General features: G+C 36.9%; 1 protein-coding gene across 1 annotated transcript; it reads right to left on the bottom strand.

The window, feature by feature from the left end:
• Positions 1-330: 330 nt before the first annotated feature.
• On the bottom strand, positions 331-16,569 carry LOC137298159 (serine/threonine-protein phosphatase 6 catalytic subunit). The gene is made up of 10 exons (XM_067830294.1): positions 16,466-16,569; positions 13,482-13,577; positions 9,754-9,819; positions 9,384-9,451; positions 9,029-9,102; positions 7,698-7,777; positions 6,002-6,119; positions 5,408-5,499; positions 4,471-4,528; positions 331-3,883 (listed from the first exon to the last, which is right to left on the bottom strand). The coding sequence occupies exons 1-10, from the start codon at positions 16,547-16,549 to the stop codon at positions 3,693-3,695; spliced, it is 927 nt and encodes a 308-aa protein (XP_067686395.1). The 5' UTR covers positions 16,550-16,569; the 3' UTR covers positions 331-3,692.
• Positions 16,570-17,137: the final 568 nt, after the last annotated feature.

Raw genomic sequence — 17,137 nt, 5'->3', positions numbered from 1 at the left:
AACAAAGGACTTCTCAGAATAGAAATAAAGTTCGCTCTACCCTTGTGTGTATTTTCAGAGTTCGGGTCAGACAATGCAATTGTCTACGGACCCGGACGGAAGCACTCACTTGCTTCAGCTTTATTGATTCAGGACAAATTTAAATAATATACTACACATTAAGGTAAGGTGAAGTCCAATGTTTATTTCCGATATGTAAATATTGATGATTTCACTGAAATTTATACCAAGCAGATTATCGTGATTTCTCACTAGATCGTGTTAATTCTCAGACACTGACACGAATCGAACATGGTTGAAAACACAACCGTAAAATAACAAACAAATGTGTATAATTTGTGATATTTATTGGAAACTACAGATGTACTTTTCTTTTACAAAACATGTATGTTACATTATAACACAAAAATATGTACAACCGGTCATTTCATGTTGGAATCAATGCATACGTCATAACCTTTACATAGCATGTGACGAAAGAAGACACTGTCATAAGATCATGTTACCATTTTGATTGTGCATCAGTTGACAAGGAATACACCTATCATCAATACTAGTATATGCAGCCTAGAGATATCTAACAATCATCAAACAACTAAAAACATAATGTGTACATATTGCTGTGATTTCTTCTAGTTATTCCACAAGCTCAAGACATCACATTTCAGTATGTTCATAAAGTAAGCAGTCCAGTTAAGACCAATCAGCTTAACCCTGAATGTCAGCTGAATGTGAGTGGGAAGCCCAACAACTGCCCTAGACATTTATCATATTGATAAACTCATCCCAACAAAGGAACTTGATATTTATCATATTGACAACCCATGACATCAGTAAGGTGCCAACCAAGGAACAGGATCAAGGTGAATCGTGATAATAATAACACATAATCACTAGAACAGTTCAGGAAGTTTTGGCACTGATTGACAATTTACTAGTACCATCTTAATACCCTGCCATGCCTGTACCCACCATAGTCATCTTCAGGTAGATATTGTGTACTTCTTCGCCAGTCTGGACTTTTCCATGTTTTTCTATGTTATGTTGAAAAAGGACATGTGACAGATTTAATTCAAAGGAAGCAATGCTGTGGCTCATTCTCAGATCTTCACCAGTCTCAATACAATGCATTCTTCCATCAGCTGTTAATATGTAAAGATGTGCTGTAAAGTCATTGTTCTATATGCAGACGAAACGCCAAGTGTTGAGACCAAGAAGCGCTTGGTCTCCAGTGACATCTCACCATCGCATTGCTTCTATATTAGGCACAGGAGAGCATTTAGGTATGGAGTAATGTGACTGTCTGTGTTACAGAAGACCCCCAGGTACTACCTCTCTTAAAACAGCAACTGGTCATATCAGCAAGTTACACACACTGTCAGTGGTAAGAAACTTGAAAGTCATGTACCTTGGCTAGCAAGTAGTGGAATCAGAATCTGAGGGATTGGGGTCGGAGGGGCATGCAGACTGCATGAGACACTGCTCATTACACTATTTTCATGAATCAATTAATTCATGACTCCCTTCTCTGTAGTAAACAACCAGTCCCTGATTGACAGTCACGACATATATTTCCTGAAATCAGAACTAAACAATTTTTCAAAGCCATACCCTACACTACTTCCCAACAAGTCCATATCATACCATATATTACCGTGTATAAGCCGAATTTTGAGGACAAAAAAAGCAGTCTGTAGAAGGGGTTCGGCTTATCAATGAGATATAATTTTACGAAAGTATTTTTCAGGTCATCAGGTCCCTGTCAGGGGCTAATACTTAATAGCCATCGTTTCTGCGTTGTCAGTTTTTATTGATCCCTTCAATAATCCCAACTGCCCTCAAACTCCAGCAGTAAATGAGAAAATGCTACAGAACCTCAGAGTTGAAGTATTTGAACACAAAATATATTTCCACAGCTCCTATTTGACACCATACAGGGGATACAAGTCTAAAATATAGTAGTTGAAATAAAAGTAAAGTAAAAGTTTCATTTAGTAGCATACATCTTATACATCTTGTCTGCAGCTAGCTGAACATGCAACTTAATTCAGGTCATGTTAGTCAGTTGTGCCAAGAAATGTCTTAGTAATTATCCACACAAACAATCACTGACTTATTTTATGTTTCAGTCAATTTAACAATTCATTCAGTAATCTTATCTTGTCAAGAACGTTATGATGTCAGGGTATACAAAAATGTCAACAGACTTGTCTCTCTTCATAGCTGACAGAGATCTTTAATGCCGATTTTCAAAATTACCCAGCCACATACAATTAACCACATCACTGAACATACGTGCAGTTTTATGATCTATAATGAGAAAGTTCTGACTCGTGGTGGACCTCAATTTGTCAACTATGCAATGAATGAACTGTCTGTACAATGATTATAACTTTCAGACAACACAAAAAAATGTTTATACCTGATTTACAATCAACATAATATATCAGTAAATCAAATTAACTACTATAAAAATATTTACATTTATTTTATCAATTAATAAACATGATGAATATTTTAGCAATGCTCACATTCAATCAACGAGGACGACATGGACATTCTTCAAAATATCAATCACACTAAAACCTGATGTTAAATCCATCATAACACCTCTCTCTGAAAGCCTGAGGAAAAGATCTCATTGTAATGAGATTGTTTAAAATATCACTGTGTTGGAGATAACAAGAAATATGAGATGTTTTAGAATACAAAACAAAAAATCTTATTGTGGACATTACTGCATTGTTAGTTTGGAAAATGAGGAAACAATGTCATAATTTATACCTGAAGTCTAACATTACACCTTCTGTGGCATAGATAAACACCCTTGATTTGGAGGGCTTGTGTTCAACATATGCTGCTAAAACAGCACGCAGAGACAAATAGGGATGGTGGGATTATTTCCTTGCAACTTCAGCCAAGGGCTGAATATTTTTTTAATTAATTATTGAAGTAACCTTTCTCCAAATGCAAGATTGGTAATAAAACACCAATCAAAAGTTTTGCTGTGAGCACATGGAATGAAACATTCAACGCATCAGTCAAAGTGGTAAAATATGAGTCAAATTTGTTAAAAAAACACAATTTCCTCCATTTCTAACTTTTGAGACAGATGGAAATGGTTCCTAAATGTGATACATTAGGTCCACTGCAGCACTATATCACATCTGTACAGTGGTTTGAAGACTTATCAGTGAGCACACATAAACATATGCAAGAATCTATCAAAAGTTAACTAACCACATCAAGAACTAACTCCGGTTGAAACAAGGACTTCCCTCTATCCTGTCTTTAACATTCTTAGTTACACCTTTCAACACTACTGTGTCATACATCCAAAAACACCAAAAGAAAGTTGCAAGTTAAGGGTAACATTTTTTCAATAATTTCAGTTACATGTACATTTTTACATTAAACATCTGAAGGCTGGTCAGATTGAATCTTATCATATTGTGTCCCTATCAAACACACTAAACAGATAAAATACATATTCATTAGTATGCCTGTATCAATTATGATTGAGGCATGCAATGTTATAATCTCACTTCTGAATGTTAATATTTCCATCATTGATAAAGAGTATTTTTCATTTAATTCTCGCAGTGGTTTATCCTGAATTATTTCACTGCCAATAAATCAAATGCCAGTGTATGAAGCACTATAACTTATTATTTCTTATTATAACATACTGCTCATAAGAAGTATGGGGTCTGTGTCCTAGGGGGGATAACTCTCTCATTGTCTGGAACTGCGCGGAACAGCTTGGCCTCCTTAGTGTCAGGGTTGCTGAAGGAGAGGACAGCAGCGATGTTGCCACAACGGTAGCAGTAGTTGGGCGCTGACCACACAGTCACCAGTTTTTCATCAAACATGTATTTGTACCCTGGAAAAGTGAGTGAGTACAGTTATTGCAATGTCCACCAATATCACAGCATGGGACATCTGAAATGGGCTTTATACATTGTATGCATTTGTGGGATGGCACCATCAAGAGCAAATCCTTTGGTCACTAGGCAACCTCAACAGCCCAATCCCCAAACCTGAGTTGGAAGCTGGCCACCTAAGCAGCTTAAGCAATTTTTCAATGCTTCTTTCATTTGTTATATAACAGCAGATCATCCTTGTAAGTAATAAGGTCTGAATATTACAGCTTTGGACCAGGCCAAAACGGACATTTGCTGGACACAAAATCTCACCCAGAATCACAGCAGAACTTTGGTAATATCTGATCCTTCAGATTAATGTAGGAGAAAAGCCAAAAGTAAAATGTTTTACTATTTTAAAAACCGAGAAATATGAGAGTCTATCTGAGACAGAACCAACAGCAGAGGATCCTTGCTGGCTACATTACACTACAGGTATTGGACAACTTAGATACCATGCTACTGGAATTGTTTGAAGCCGTATCACCACTGGACCTCATAGATGGGACAGTGATATGGAATGTTGTCACCATTGGGAGCTTCTTACCTTCATGAACCAGCTGGTGAGCTCGGCAGATGAGCTTCAAGTTATTGATATGGACAAACTGGAAACAGAAGGAATCATGTTAAGGGAAAATGGAGTACAGTAGTTGAAATCAATTCAATTCAATTCAATTTATTGTGGAAATCTTGGTGACAATGTAATCAAACACTGGTTGGAAACAAACTTTTCAAAATAGACAAACACAAAAACTGAGCTTTTCTAGATTCATAGGTAATGTGATGTTTAACAGGGAGGAGACAATGCCACATGGAGTACCTAGAATTCTACAGCTTATCACTTACGTTGCAGTACACAGGGGTGGAAATAACCCATTGCCCAACGTCCCAGTCTAGTGGTTTTTTCTGTTGGGCAAGCTAATTTGTATATCATGCTGTACCTGTGTCCAGTTGACTTTCCATTGTTAATTATGTTATTTATTTAAATAAGAAAAACAAAAGAATCCGCTGGTATTGTGAAAACATTATCAGGGCAAGTGATTTTAGAAGTGCCACTGTACTGGGTACATTAGCAATCCAAGAATTATGTCCATCCCTGCAATACATCATTTTTCTGCATCCATTCTACACATTTGTGTGTACTGTAAAATGCATTTCATAATACATAACATGAAAGCCTTGATTGCTGTTATATTTTGAAGCCACATTAAGCTGAAAACATATTCAACCTCCTATTGATCACCATCCAAAATAAAAGGATGACGTGAAGCAACGTAATGAGATTCCAAAGAGTACCGGGCTATATTTGTTGAAGATAAGCATAAGGGGAAGACAATGGTATTGAGCTTAAACAAGCAAAGCAAATATGTTCATGTTATAACCATCAGGGAGATTACAGGGCTTCCCAGAATGAAAATCATACATGAACAAACATCATGGCCATCACCCTTAATTTTCAAAACTGATCTCAATTTTCCACATACCTCATTGGTAACCTTTGCCCCAAAAAGCCAACCAGCACCTCTTGGACTCATAGCCCATGTGTCAACATCTTCAGGGTCGGACCAGACCAGGTCTGTGTTAGGAGTTAAGGCCAACAAAGTTTGAGGTCGTATCGTAGACTTAACAGCTGTAAATATCATTTAAAACTGGACATGTTTAGATATATAATTTCTGACAGGACAATCAGCGTAATCCATTGCTGCATCGGTAAATAGTACATTATCATATAACACATTTTGCAACAGAAAATCAGACTAAGAGATCGAACTAACGAGATCAAACACTTGATAACCTTAATAAACCATGCATTAACTCCCTCACGCTTATAAGTATCTTAATGAGGAGGAGGTATATAAACCGATGCAATAGCTTCAGAAAGAGCTTTGAGAAAGTTGATGAGCATGTTCAGGATAGCAGTCTGTCTGATCTATAGTTTTCTATGATCTGCTACAAGCCCAACATTACTTATAACCATGAACAGGATGAAAAAGTGCTTGTATTTGGCAGAAAAATATTTGGTTATGTATTGGCAGATTTGGGAAGTGTTTTCCAACATGCAGTTTTTAAAAGGATACCACAAAAGGCTCCCTTGTGAGGGATTTCCTGGTTCCGCTCGATGGTACGGATCTGGTCAATTGTCTTGATGTCTGGAGACAAGCCACCATGTACACATAGAATGCATTCATCAATGATCTGAAACATGAAACAAACCATCATCATCACCATCACCATCACCATCACCATCACCATCACCATCACCATCACAATCACCATCACCATCACCATCACCATCATCACATGCCAAGATGAGGATCATCCAGTGACTAGGAGTGTTTGTGAACTATACCGGGTGACTGAGTGAGTTTTTTCAACACCACACTCAGCAATATTCCAGCTATAAGGCGACAGTCTGTAAATAATTGAGCCTGGACCAGGCAATCCAGTGATCAAATGTTAACTACTAGGTTTTCTTATATTAAATTAGCTAATACAGTAAGTAATACAGTGTCTATTCTAGGACCCATGATTCCTGCTAATAATGATCAAATCATAGTAGTTTGTTCCACACCCACCTTTCAAAAAAACATTCGAAAAAAGCTTTATATTGACAAGTTCGAGTAACAACATGTAAACATAACAGAGTAACCTCCCTTGGTGAAAACCACTATCTGCACTGGGGAAATGAAATTCCATTCACATCAGTATGAAAATAGATCACATTTTTCAATGAAGTTATGATTTGATTAATTAATTAATTGACAACGTTGGACTATGAACTCAAAACAGTGCATGTGTACAGCACTTGCAAAACACAATTTAGTCATCTTTTTTAGAAAATCAGTTCGTTTTAGCTTCGTTTTCGAAATCAGACAATATTATCACTTGAAGTTGCAGACGACAAATGAATATGAAATTCTTATTTACAATGGTTCGTGGTAATTTGGCATAAATAATGAAGGCAAATAACTGACTTTTTTGCACAAAATACCACTGAGAAAGCAACAGTGTCAGCCACGTCTCCCCATACCGATACATCTGTTAAGGAGACGTGTGCATCATAAGGAGAGCAAAACCCTGAGACTGACCCCGGTCCTTCCGACACTAATAAAAAACAAGCCAGAAAATTCAGAAAAAATGGTTGAAAGAATGGCCATGGCTCTCTCAAAATGAGCTTGGTGCTATGTGACTATTGCTGACAAAATAAAATGAGCAATAGTTTCACTGGTGGTGGTCGCAATAACTTTCGTACATCCACACTATTTTGAAAGATGGTAATACAGGTATTCCCCCACTACACTTTCCACCCCCCCCTCCTTTTTTTGTGAGGGGGCGACAATTCCCCCCTGGATTTTCAGTTCTAGAATAGACACTGAGCATATATTAACCAATTTACAGTATTCAAGTACTTATATCTGACGTTGAACTGAGATGATGATTAAGTTAAAGAGGTACAGAGATTTATGTTTCTGCATGCAGGGTGTACAAACATGTCTTGATCTCGAAAATGAAAGCAGATATAAGCATTTCTTCTGTGTTCAAGTAATCTAAGGCGTTAAATACTTTCATTTTATATTCCAGCACTGCTGAATAACATGAACATCCAATAGATGTAATAAACAAATAGCCAGATATCTTTAGTCACCTCCATCAGCTTTGAGCTCGAAGGTTTATATCAGAGGGAGTGCTTAAGGCCTAGGAGGGACTATTTATCATATAGTGGAGTGGTAACTTGTAACATAGCTTCCGTTTTGTGCTATTCTGTATACATACAGCTGATATGGTGAGGAGGTCGAACACCCGACAACAGTATCTCCAAGCATTGGCGTTCCCATACTTTGTCTGACACTCGTCTGAAACAGATAGCATTTCTCGATACAGAACAAACAACAAGCAGCAAGCATTTACTGACCAGTAACACCTGGATTGAGTTTAGTTTCATGCAGCACTCAACAATATTCCAGCTATATGGCGGCGGTCTGTAAATAATCAAGTCTGGACCAGACAATCCAATGATCAACAGCACGAGCATCGATCTGCATAATTGGGAACCAATAACATGTCAACCACGTCAGTGAACCTGACCATCCAATCCCGTTAGTCGCCTCTTACGACAAGCACAATCACCTTTTATGAGTGACACCTGGAGATAATATCAACATGTAAGGTGCTTGACACAAACATTGAATACACAACACAAGAGAATGTGAGATGGTTTAACATCACTACTGACAGTAGTCCTAGCATCACTTCCGTTAAAGCCATGATGATGGCCACTGTGCAAGAATCAATCTGAGTGAACTTGAAATCAATCTCACAGTCTCGGGCTTCTGGTACGTTAAAGGGACACATCTGCACAACAAAATGACATCATCCTTAAGTTGACCATCAATACCATGTTATCGACATGCACATTGAGAGTGGGCGTAAACTACATTTACATTGCAGTGATTTTTTTGTGGCTTTCAAACTGCCATGAGGACATACAAACCAAGGACCTGATCTGAAGTCACACAACTTCTGCACATCACCATCTAACCAAACTGTGTGAGTGAGTGAGTGAGCTTAGTTTTACGCTGCTTTCAGCAATATTCCAACAATATCAAGGTGGGAGATAACAGAAACGGGCTTTACACGTTGTGCCCATGTGGGCAATCAAACCCAGGTCTAGAGCGAAATGAACAACCGTTTTAACCACCAGGCTATTCCATCATCCTCTGACCAAAGAGATTCATTCAAGCACTGCACTCAGAATATAAGTAGCTAATGTGTCAATGCTACCAAGATACAGAAGGCACACAGTGTCCATTTAAAGCTTTTCCTCATTCTGTCAAATAAATTATCAAACAAGAAATCAGCACACAAAAGACGTGAAATGTAATGACAGCATTAAGCTTCATGAAAGTGACTACAACAAGTTGTAATTTACAGTGGCAAAGTTTGATGCACTCCAAAAGCATACTTCACCAGATGTCACAAGCAGAGACGACCAAGTAAACCCTTGGACATGACAACAACATGGACTCTATGACAGGCAGTATTGGTATTTTAGGATTTCTACATAGCTCGAATGGCCAGGGTGCTGTAAGGGAAGTGAGCCTTACCATAGAACCCATAGATTTGTGTGATCTGACGACTTTCATGGTTCCCTCTCAGCAGGACAATCTTGTCAGGCCATCTGGAATGGAATGGTGGATATAATGACCTGCTTCCATTGCATGTATCATTTCACTCAAATGAAGAGGATTTGTGGGTAACTTTAGAATGAAATCATTTTCAGTTTAGTTTTCAACTTCAAGATACCAGGTATGTGAGTTTTCTGATTCAATGGTGCAACGATGTAGCAAAAACCTTTAAAGGGACATCAGAAGATCACAGATTAGTACCAGCTATGGTTTCACCTTGATAACCAATAGATCAGTATCATCAAGCAAACTTATTATGATGGTACAAACTCACTTGGCCTTGAGTGTAAGAAGCAAGGTGAAGGTCTCCAGACTGTAGTACCCACGGTCTACAAAGTCCCCCTGAAACATTCCAGACTCTTCAATGAATCATAGCCAATGAACTCATAATACAGATTACATGACTGTCAGAATGATATCAAATGATGACACAGACTGCAATGTACACTACATTCATAAGAGACTGTAAGACCCATAGATATAATGTACAGTTTATTACAGGAAAGTCTCTATTTAGTTCACAGGCAACACGGCCACACTGTATGAAGGGTTAACATACACTAACAATACATTTACATGGAAAAGGTTTATACAATTACAGTAGCACTACATGTTTGCTACATGTTTTCTGCATGTGAATTTACCATGAAGATGTAGTTTGTGTCTGGCATCTGCCCACCAGTCTGGAACAGCTCCATCAAGTCATAGAACTGAAACCCACCAGCAAGATATGATGTAGTCAGTCTGCCTGGCTGTAATCTCAAGCCTTGTTACAAAACAGGAATAGTTTCTAGAGTTCTGTACCATGTTCACTGTCCTTAGAAACAGACATTTCTCGTGTTTACTCAAAATACTTTAGTGCACATGATAAAAATTTAGCTCAACAACTATAGACAAAAGTATTCCATATTGGCATGTGCGACAATCAAACATTATGTATGACTCTTACATTATGTAAAGCCAGGGCAAAAAGACTCTTTGTCAATATAGTCATCCAAGCAGACATCAAACTAATAACGATATTAGCATGCATACAGAGGTGGTAGTCCTAACAATGTATAAGGCAGTAATCCTGTTAACACCAACAGGCATTAATGATGAAATTGGTTCCTTGGTTTTGTTATGGGCTGTCACAAATCATGCTAATGAAGCACTATTGGAAGGATATCAGTCTTACATAAGGAGGTCATCACAAGGTACATCAGCCAATGTCCTAGAATGCGAATCCATCTAAACTTCTGTACCTTATATGTAGTCCCATCAAATACTCATGCTTCACAGAAGCCATTTCAGTCACTTGTCACCTGTCAAGATGCCAATATGCATCCAACAAGCATGAACAAAACTCCTTCCAACAGTTTGCAGGAAAAGAAACACACTCCCCAACAGAGAGACAGTCCCAACAAAAAGATGTTTATTTGTGTATGTCAGAATGTAAAGGAAAAACACTCCAGATACATTTTCAAACTTAATGTGTTTCATTTCATCAGCAGCCTCTCAGCAAAAAACTGCAGTTGACATTCATAAAGTCTGCCACATTCATTTTCAGGAATCAAATAGTGCTTCATTCGAAGCCATGTCATGGAAAATATTGAAATGACCTGAATGAAATATTGTCAAAGCACCTTGGTGGCACTGCTAAAATTAAAAGAATAGCACACACCATGGTTCATATAATGGTAACTGCAACAAAATTGACCAGTTCACATGATTCAAAACCATTCAACTGTTAGTGGTACTCTCAAATTCACAGCTTAACAATGACATCACCATTTTGAAAGCCAGCTGAAATTTACTGTCCAACTCATCATCAATGGTGACACCAGCGTAAGTGACATTACTCTACAACATAAGGTGGATATCAAATCTTGCAATACACAGATTTTCAGGAAACATATGTGCATATCTGTCCAAAGTGGAATAAGTATATCAGCAAAGATTACTAATTGTTGTGGCAAAATACGTAGATAGCATTAATATTACATCTGTGTTTTTAATTTCACTTAAAACATATTAAGTTTTATGAGAGGTTTAAATTTATTTCCCTTTAAGTACTTATTTTGAGAGCAACTGGCAATGAAAAAGGTCAAACATCAGTATGCTGGCTAAACCTTTGCCTCAGTCTTAGGAACATATTGGATAATATGCCACACAACAAACTGACAAGACAAAACAAAATTGTCCAAATATTACTTAGACATGATTAAATAATTAAACTAAGTCAAAGTGTAAACCCAAAAGGTAAGGTTTTGCAAATTTTGTAAAGATACATGTAGTCTTGTACCCTTATTCCAGTGGTTCCATAATTTGTACCTCAAACAATGTGTTATGCTTCCTAATGTTTACCTAATAAATAAATACTTCTTCCCAAGCCAGATAAACATGGTAAACAAAATCTGTAAAATACAATATAATCATCATAATAAAAAGAAATAGCATTCAAATTGATAAAAAATGTTGCATGTTGCAGCTTTCATTGAAAATGTGTTAATCTCCAGATAAGAAAGATTACTTTATCACTTCGCATCACATATAATGATACATATGACACTAAAATGAGTTCCAATGAATAGAAAAGGCAGGCCCAGGTATATATATGTCAGAGTGGTTAACACAGAAACACACAGAGACGGAACTTGTAAATTGGTAATAAAGTTACTAATGCCTACTGTTTAGAAGTTCAACATGTCTGAGAGAACACACTTCAATTATTGAAAAGTTATGATTGAAGGTTTCTTGAAGACTCCAGGAAGTAATATATTTCATGATATATTAGCAATTAGATCAAAGTAGCACACTGCATTATTTAAGTTGCATGTCAAATCTGCATATGCATTTCGTGTTATTTCAAAATAATTACAAAGAAACAGAGAACCCAAATGTCTGGGGTTTTTTTTATCTGCATTTACAACCTTTCAAGGAAAATATGAACATTATACTAAACAGTTTTTTTCACTGGTTAGTTGTTATGAACTAAAGTGATGCTGGAAATGCTTGGACCATGCTTTTTGGCTTCAATATCAATATGATGAATTTGACACAAGCCATAAGTACATATATGATACATTTATGTATCTATCTAGTTGGATATGAAAGCTCTGATGAAAAAAATGCACTTGAGGGATGACTTCACAGGAGGAAATTTTCACATTTTAACAACATTCATAAATATACTAAGTACAAACTTTAGTTTTGAAATACAGACTATAAGTATTCATATAGCCTCAATTAATCAAATTGCATAAATGACTGTAAAAAGTTTTGGGATTTTTTAAACTTCTATATATGAAAAAGATGGAACTCTTGTAGTAGTTACATTCAAAATAATTACATAAAACATTTTCACCCACAGAAGTTTCATTTTATGAATAAGCACTCGACTGGCAACATGCAACTTCTAATCTCGGCAGAACAATTAATTTCAAGTTTATACCAGTATTTCATACTGGGGAAACAAAAGGGAAACTTCTTGTCAGCCACAACAATGTTTACTAAAGAATGTGTAAAGCCCTTAAATCAGGCTTGATTTGACATAGTCAGGTGTACAAGGTTAAAAAAAGGTAAAACAAATCAGTCGCATCAGGGGTCATGTCAAAATCAAAACCAGGTGGGAATCAAACCGGCTAGCTTTGATAGGGCTGTCATACAACATCCAGTTTATAAACAGTATGAACGCACAAATCCCACTGACGTGCTCAAATACAAGATGAAAGTTACATTAAATGTCTCGAAAACAACAGTTATTGTAGTTCTGGTAGAAATGGGGTTCAGGTACGCTGAAAGAGGAGATAACAGAGTTGTGTTTAGAGAAAACTATTCAATCCCCACCATGAGATCAGCTATCTCAGAACAGCTGAAGAATACCGCAATTTGGTGTTTCAAATTATATACCTTCATGAAACCTAATGTAATAAATATCACTCAATCGATCAGATGTGGCTTCCCTCAGATTGTTCTAAGGTGCCAGTGTTACCATCAGGCAAAGGTAGATGCCAGATCAGCTTGTATGCTGGAACCTATAGCAAGGGACTGAGTGGGGGTAGTGACTTTGTCTCTAAGGCCATGAAATCTGATGATGATTACCATAGCAAAGCAGATGGGCAGGTATTTTTTGATTGCTTTGAAGATCAGCTTTAACCGCAGCTGGATGAACCAACTGCTATTATTTTGGTTAACACTATCACCATAAAATGCCTGTGCCTGGTACCATCATACCCACTATGAGCAATTTCAAGACTCAGGATTTTCTTACTTGCAGTAAGCTGAGACTTATTCCATCCCCGAATCCCCATGTAGAGATCAGTACAGAATGGGACCAATTCTAATGTGGAGTTCACATGAAGGTGAAACCTGTGATGATTCATTGACTCACCTGGCCATGAATGTCTCCACACACGGTAACTGGGGTGGACACTGGCTGGACATTCGACTCCTCCAGTAGCAGCTCGCACACCATGTCACAGAGTTTCTTAAAGTACACCGAAAACATGTTAATTCTCAAGACAATCACCTAACATAAAAAATGCAATCCAAACACAACATAGTCTGTGATAACATGCATTGCTTCAAATAATGTACATGGTTTTGAGCTGTTTTATTGACTTGTGTGTCTCACAGACCCACAGGGAGAAGGTGTACATTTGGTCATCACTGGTATATTCTTCATAAAACAATGGAGATCTCTGCACTAAAACAATGGACAATACGACATAATATTTATCTAGATTAAAGTTTCCCCCATAAAAGATGTTTATTACCCTAAAACAATACTTTTAACTATCTACGGCCTTTGAGTGAGTTAGTGAGTTTAGTTTTATGCCACACCCAGAAATATTCCAGCTATATGGCGGCAGTCTCATAATAATCAAGTCTGGACCAGACAATCCAGTGATCAACAACATGAGCATCGATCTGTACAGTTTGGAAGAGATGACATGTCAACCAAGTCAGCAAGCCTGACCACACAACCCCATTAGTCGCCTCTTAAGACAAGCATGACAGATCCTAAAAAAAGACAAAATGGAGCATCTCTCAACTGCCACTTAGTCCATGACTAACCATCATAGTTATGTGCACATCACATTTCCCAAACAACAACTAATACACAGCATATGATGTGTTGGTTACCTCAAGAATGCAAGCACACAGTTAACTGACTTTATGTGAAAAATAATGACATTTACGTTATTAGTATTGAGCAGTAATAAACATAATGACATTTACGTTATTTGTACTGAGCAGTACCACCATAACGAAACAATTTAAACATTTTTTTTTAAAGAGGACTAAATAGCTTTACCACGGATTAAGAACAGATAAGCAAAAGCTTCAGATTTTTTTTATAGGTATAATGTACCATACTTTGTGATTATACAATCATTTGATTTAATTCAATGTACGTCTTTACAAAAGCATTAATAACATGTAACTTATTGATATTACAGTGTTGCCTATGCAGGAATATTACTTTTGCTCTTATCACTTCACTAATCAGTGCAAGATGTAATGTATACACAAGACAGCCAATCGTCTTTTGTTCTCAAGACGGTGTGCTCCAAGGTACTAACTGAAGCGCTTCACCGTAATTAATTCAATCACCGTGGAACCAACTCAATTGGTTGCGAACACGGTATGGGGTAAAATCCCCAAGTGTGGTGGTTGCTTGACAGTGGTGAATACAGTGGTTTCTCGGTCACAGATTTCAGGCTTTCGTCATTTGCTCTGTATTGATAACCATGGATGAACCTTGTATTCTTCAAGTTGTATTAACTTGTAAAGTTGATTATTTCTGTCTAACATTAGTTTCTTCCATCCATCCGTCATTTGTCCAACATAATATTTTTAAAATATCCTACGTTGATGCATACTGGGACCTTCTATTTTTGTGGCACTTGAAAACACTGGGAAAGCAGAAACACCACATCATAGGTCGGCTGTTTAGGGTTTACATTCAAGCAAATTACACAAAAACAGTTCATTGCATATGAAATAGTGATTCATTTCTACTGAAGTTTTGTAACATTTTTAAACTAGCATCACCCCTTCCACCATTGTACCTTGCATCAATGAAAACTTTGCCTACTTCGTCAAGAGTAATCCTGCAAAACTAATAAGTCATTCGCATATTTCTGGAAGTGGCATACGCCAATTGTGTAACGTCACCCAGCACACGGCAAGTTTTTTAAAATAGAATATTACAACATTTATCAGAAATATTACTCTATAAATGTATATGAAGAATATAATTTCAAAGTTGACAAATAATATGTATTTATGGCATATAATTAATATATGGTATTTTGACCACCCCCCCATGTCATCATGTAGTACCGCTAAATGGGTCATTGTCAGCACAGGTACTACTGATATGTACCTCAGGCATGTTTCTACATACATTTAAACATACCATAGCCAAAATCTGAATACAAAAACATACCCAAGGATGATTTGATTCTGCACTGTGACAGCCAACACTGTACAATTTTCTTGATCAGAACCGTCATACTGTTGAACTAGATGCATTTCTCTGCATTATATAAGAAATGAGCATACAAAGTAACAAATGTTTCCCTGTGCACAATACCTCTCGCAGTCAGATGAACGGGGACAGCTACATATGGTTTCAGTTTTTGAGTTGCAGAATATGGACTCATCCGCCATGTAGGGTATAGGGTATGCTCCTGTATTTTGATGTCATTTAGGGTACATTTCTGTATACAGAAAAGAACCATGGGTACATATCTGCATGACCTGTGCCGATAACGACCCCATCAACTATAGTGTCAAAGTCATTTTCATTTTTGTTTTCCAAAACATTTTCTCCTCAAATATAGACCAAATCATAATCCACTTTGATAATTTTGCAGTCATAGATATATAAAATGATACTTTTTGTTATATTTCTTTTACCATATCCCCTAACACACACAAAAAAATATCACAATGTGTATTATCTGACTTATCTTTACAAAAGCATTTTGTGACATGCACTTGTATCAATGTTTGTGACATTCAGTTTTACGCTTATTTCTGCTTTTAATCAGCCAACAGAACACCATAATGCAATTGGCACAAACCTGGTTTCTAAAGAGCAAGGTATTGCCTTTTCAAAAACAAAAGAATCCTTTCAATTCTATATTCATATAATTCCTTGGATCTGTTTCTTCCACCAGTGAATAAGCATAGAATTAGTCTTCATACCTACGTTGTGTTATCATATCTAAATTTAGGAAAACTGATCGAAAACAGGACACACAACTTTCAAAGAACGATTCAACGAAACGTGTGACTTTCTACAAATATTCACAGATATTAACTAGATGTTAAACACACAGAATCATGATTTCCACATCGCACCTTTAAGTCATTTTCTGGTAAATATTTGCACTGTTTCGCAACCTCAATCCACTTATCTACGTCCGCCATTTTGGCTCTTGTCATCCCTAAATGAAACGGAGCTTGCGATTGGTTAAGGAAAAGCGTAGCCCTAGACTTGCTCCTGACGATATTTGAATGTCAAATCAACTTTTGTACATGTTGCGGGTCGTGGCACAAACCACCTAGAGTACAAAGGGATAAAATAGTATGCATAATCACAGCCGCTCGTTGTGCTTCACAGGGACTAACTTGGATTACAAGCATATATTATATTGCTATATTAAACATTCGAAACTAAAAAAGCGGGTTATGTATTCTATGGTTCTATGAATGAAGAACCTAAAAGAAATATAGTTGATAATCACAAACCTTTCACAATTTTTACTGAAATATTTTCCGGAAAAGCAAAGTGTATTAATCACATATGCCAAAACCAAACTGTTGCAGACAATTTTATTAGATATGACATAATTCCATTATAAATTTCCCTACACTATTACTTAAACTCCAACGATTTCCTTAAGGAATTTCATTTTCTATGCATGTCTGGCCCTTAACTGACTAATGAACTTAAATAATCGATCATGGAATCTTAAGGATTGTGATTCAAACTTTTGTGGCTAAATATACTGGTCACAAAGGTCACAACAG

This window comes from Haliotis asinina, chromosome 10 (assembly GCF_037392515.1).
Source record: "Haliotis asinina isolate JCU_RB_2024 chromosome 10, JCU_Hal_asi_v2, whole genome shotgun sequence".
Taxonomy (NCBI): domain Eukaryota; kingdom Metazoa; phylum Mollusca; class Gastropoda; order Lepetellida; family Haliotidae; genus Haliotis; species Haliotis asinina.
Note: the sequence above shows the minus strand (reverse complement) of the source record. Positions and strands in the feature narration are given on the sequence as shown.

Coding starts and splice junctions, on each gene's coding strand:
- LOC137298159 (XM_067830294.1), bottom strand. CDS start 16,549: ATGACAAGAGCCAAAATGGCGGACGTAGATAAGTGGATTGAGGTTGCG. Junction 9,103..9,383: donor CTTCTTACACTCAAGGCCAA/GTGAGTTTGTAC, acceptor ATTCCATTCCAG/ATGGCCTGACAAGATTGTCC. Junction 3,884..4,470: donor TCACCAGCTGGTTCATGAAG/GTAAGAAGCTCC, acceptor TCACTTTTCCAG/GGTACAAATACATGTTTGAT.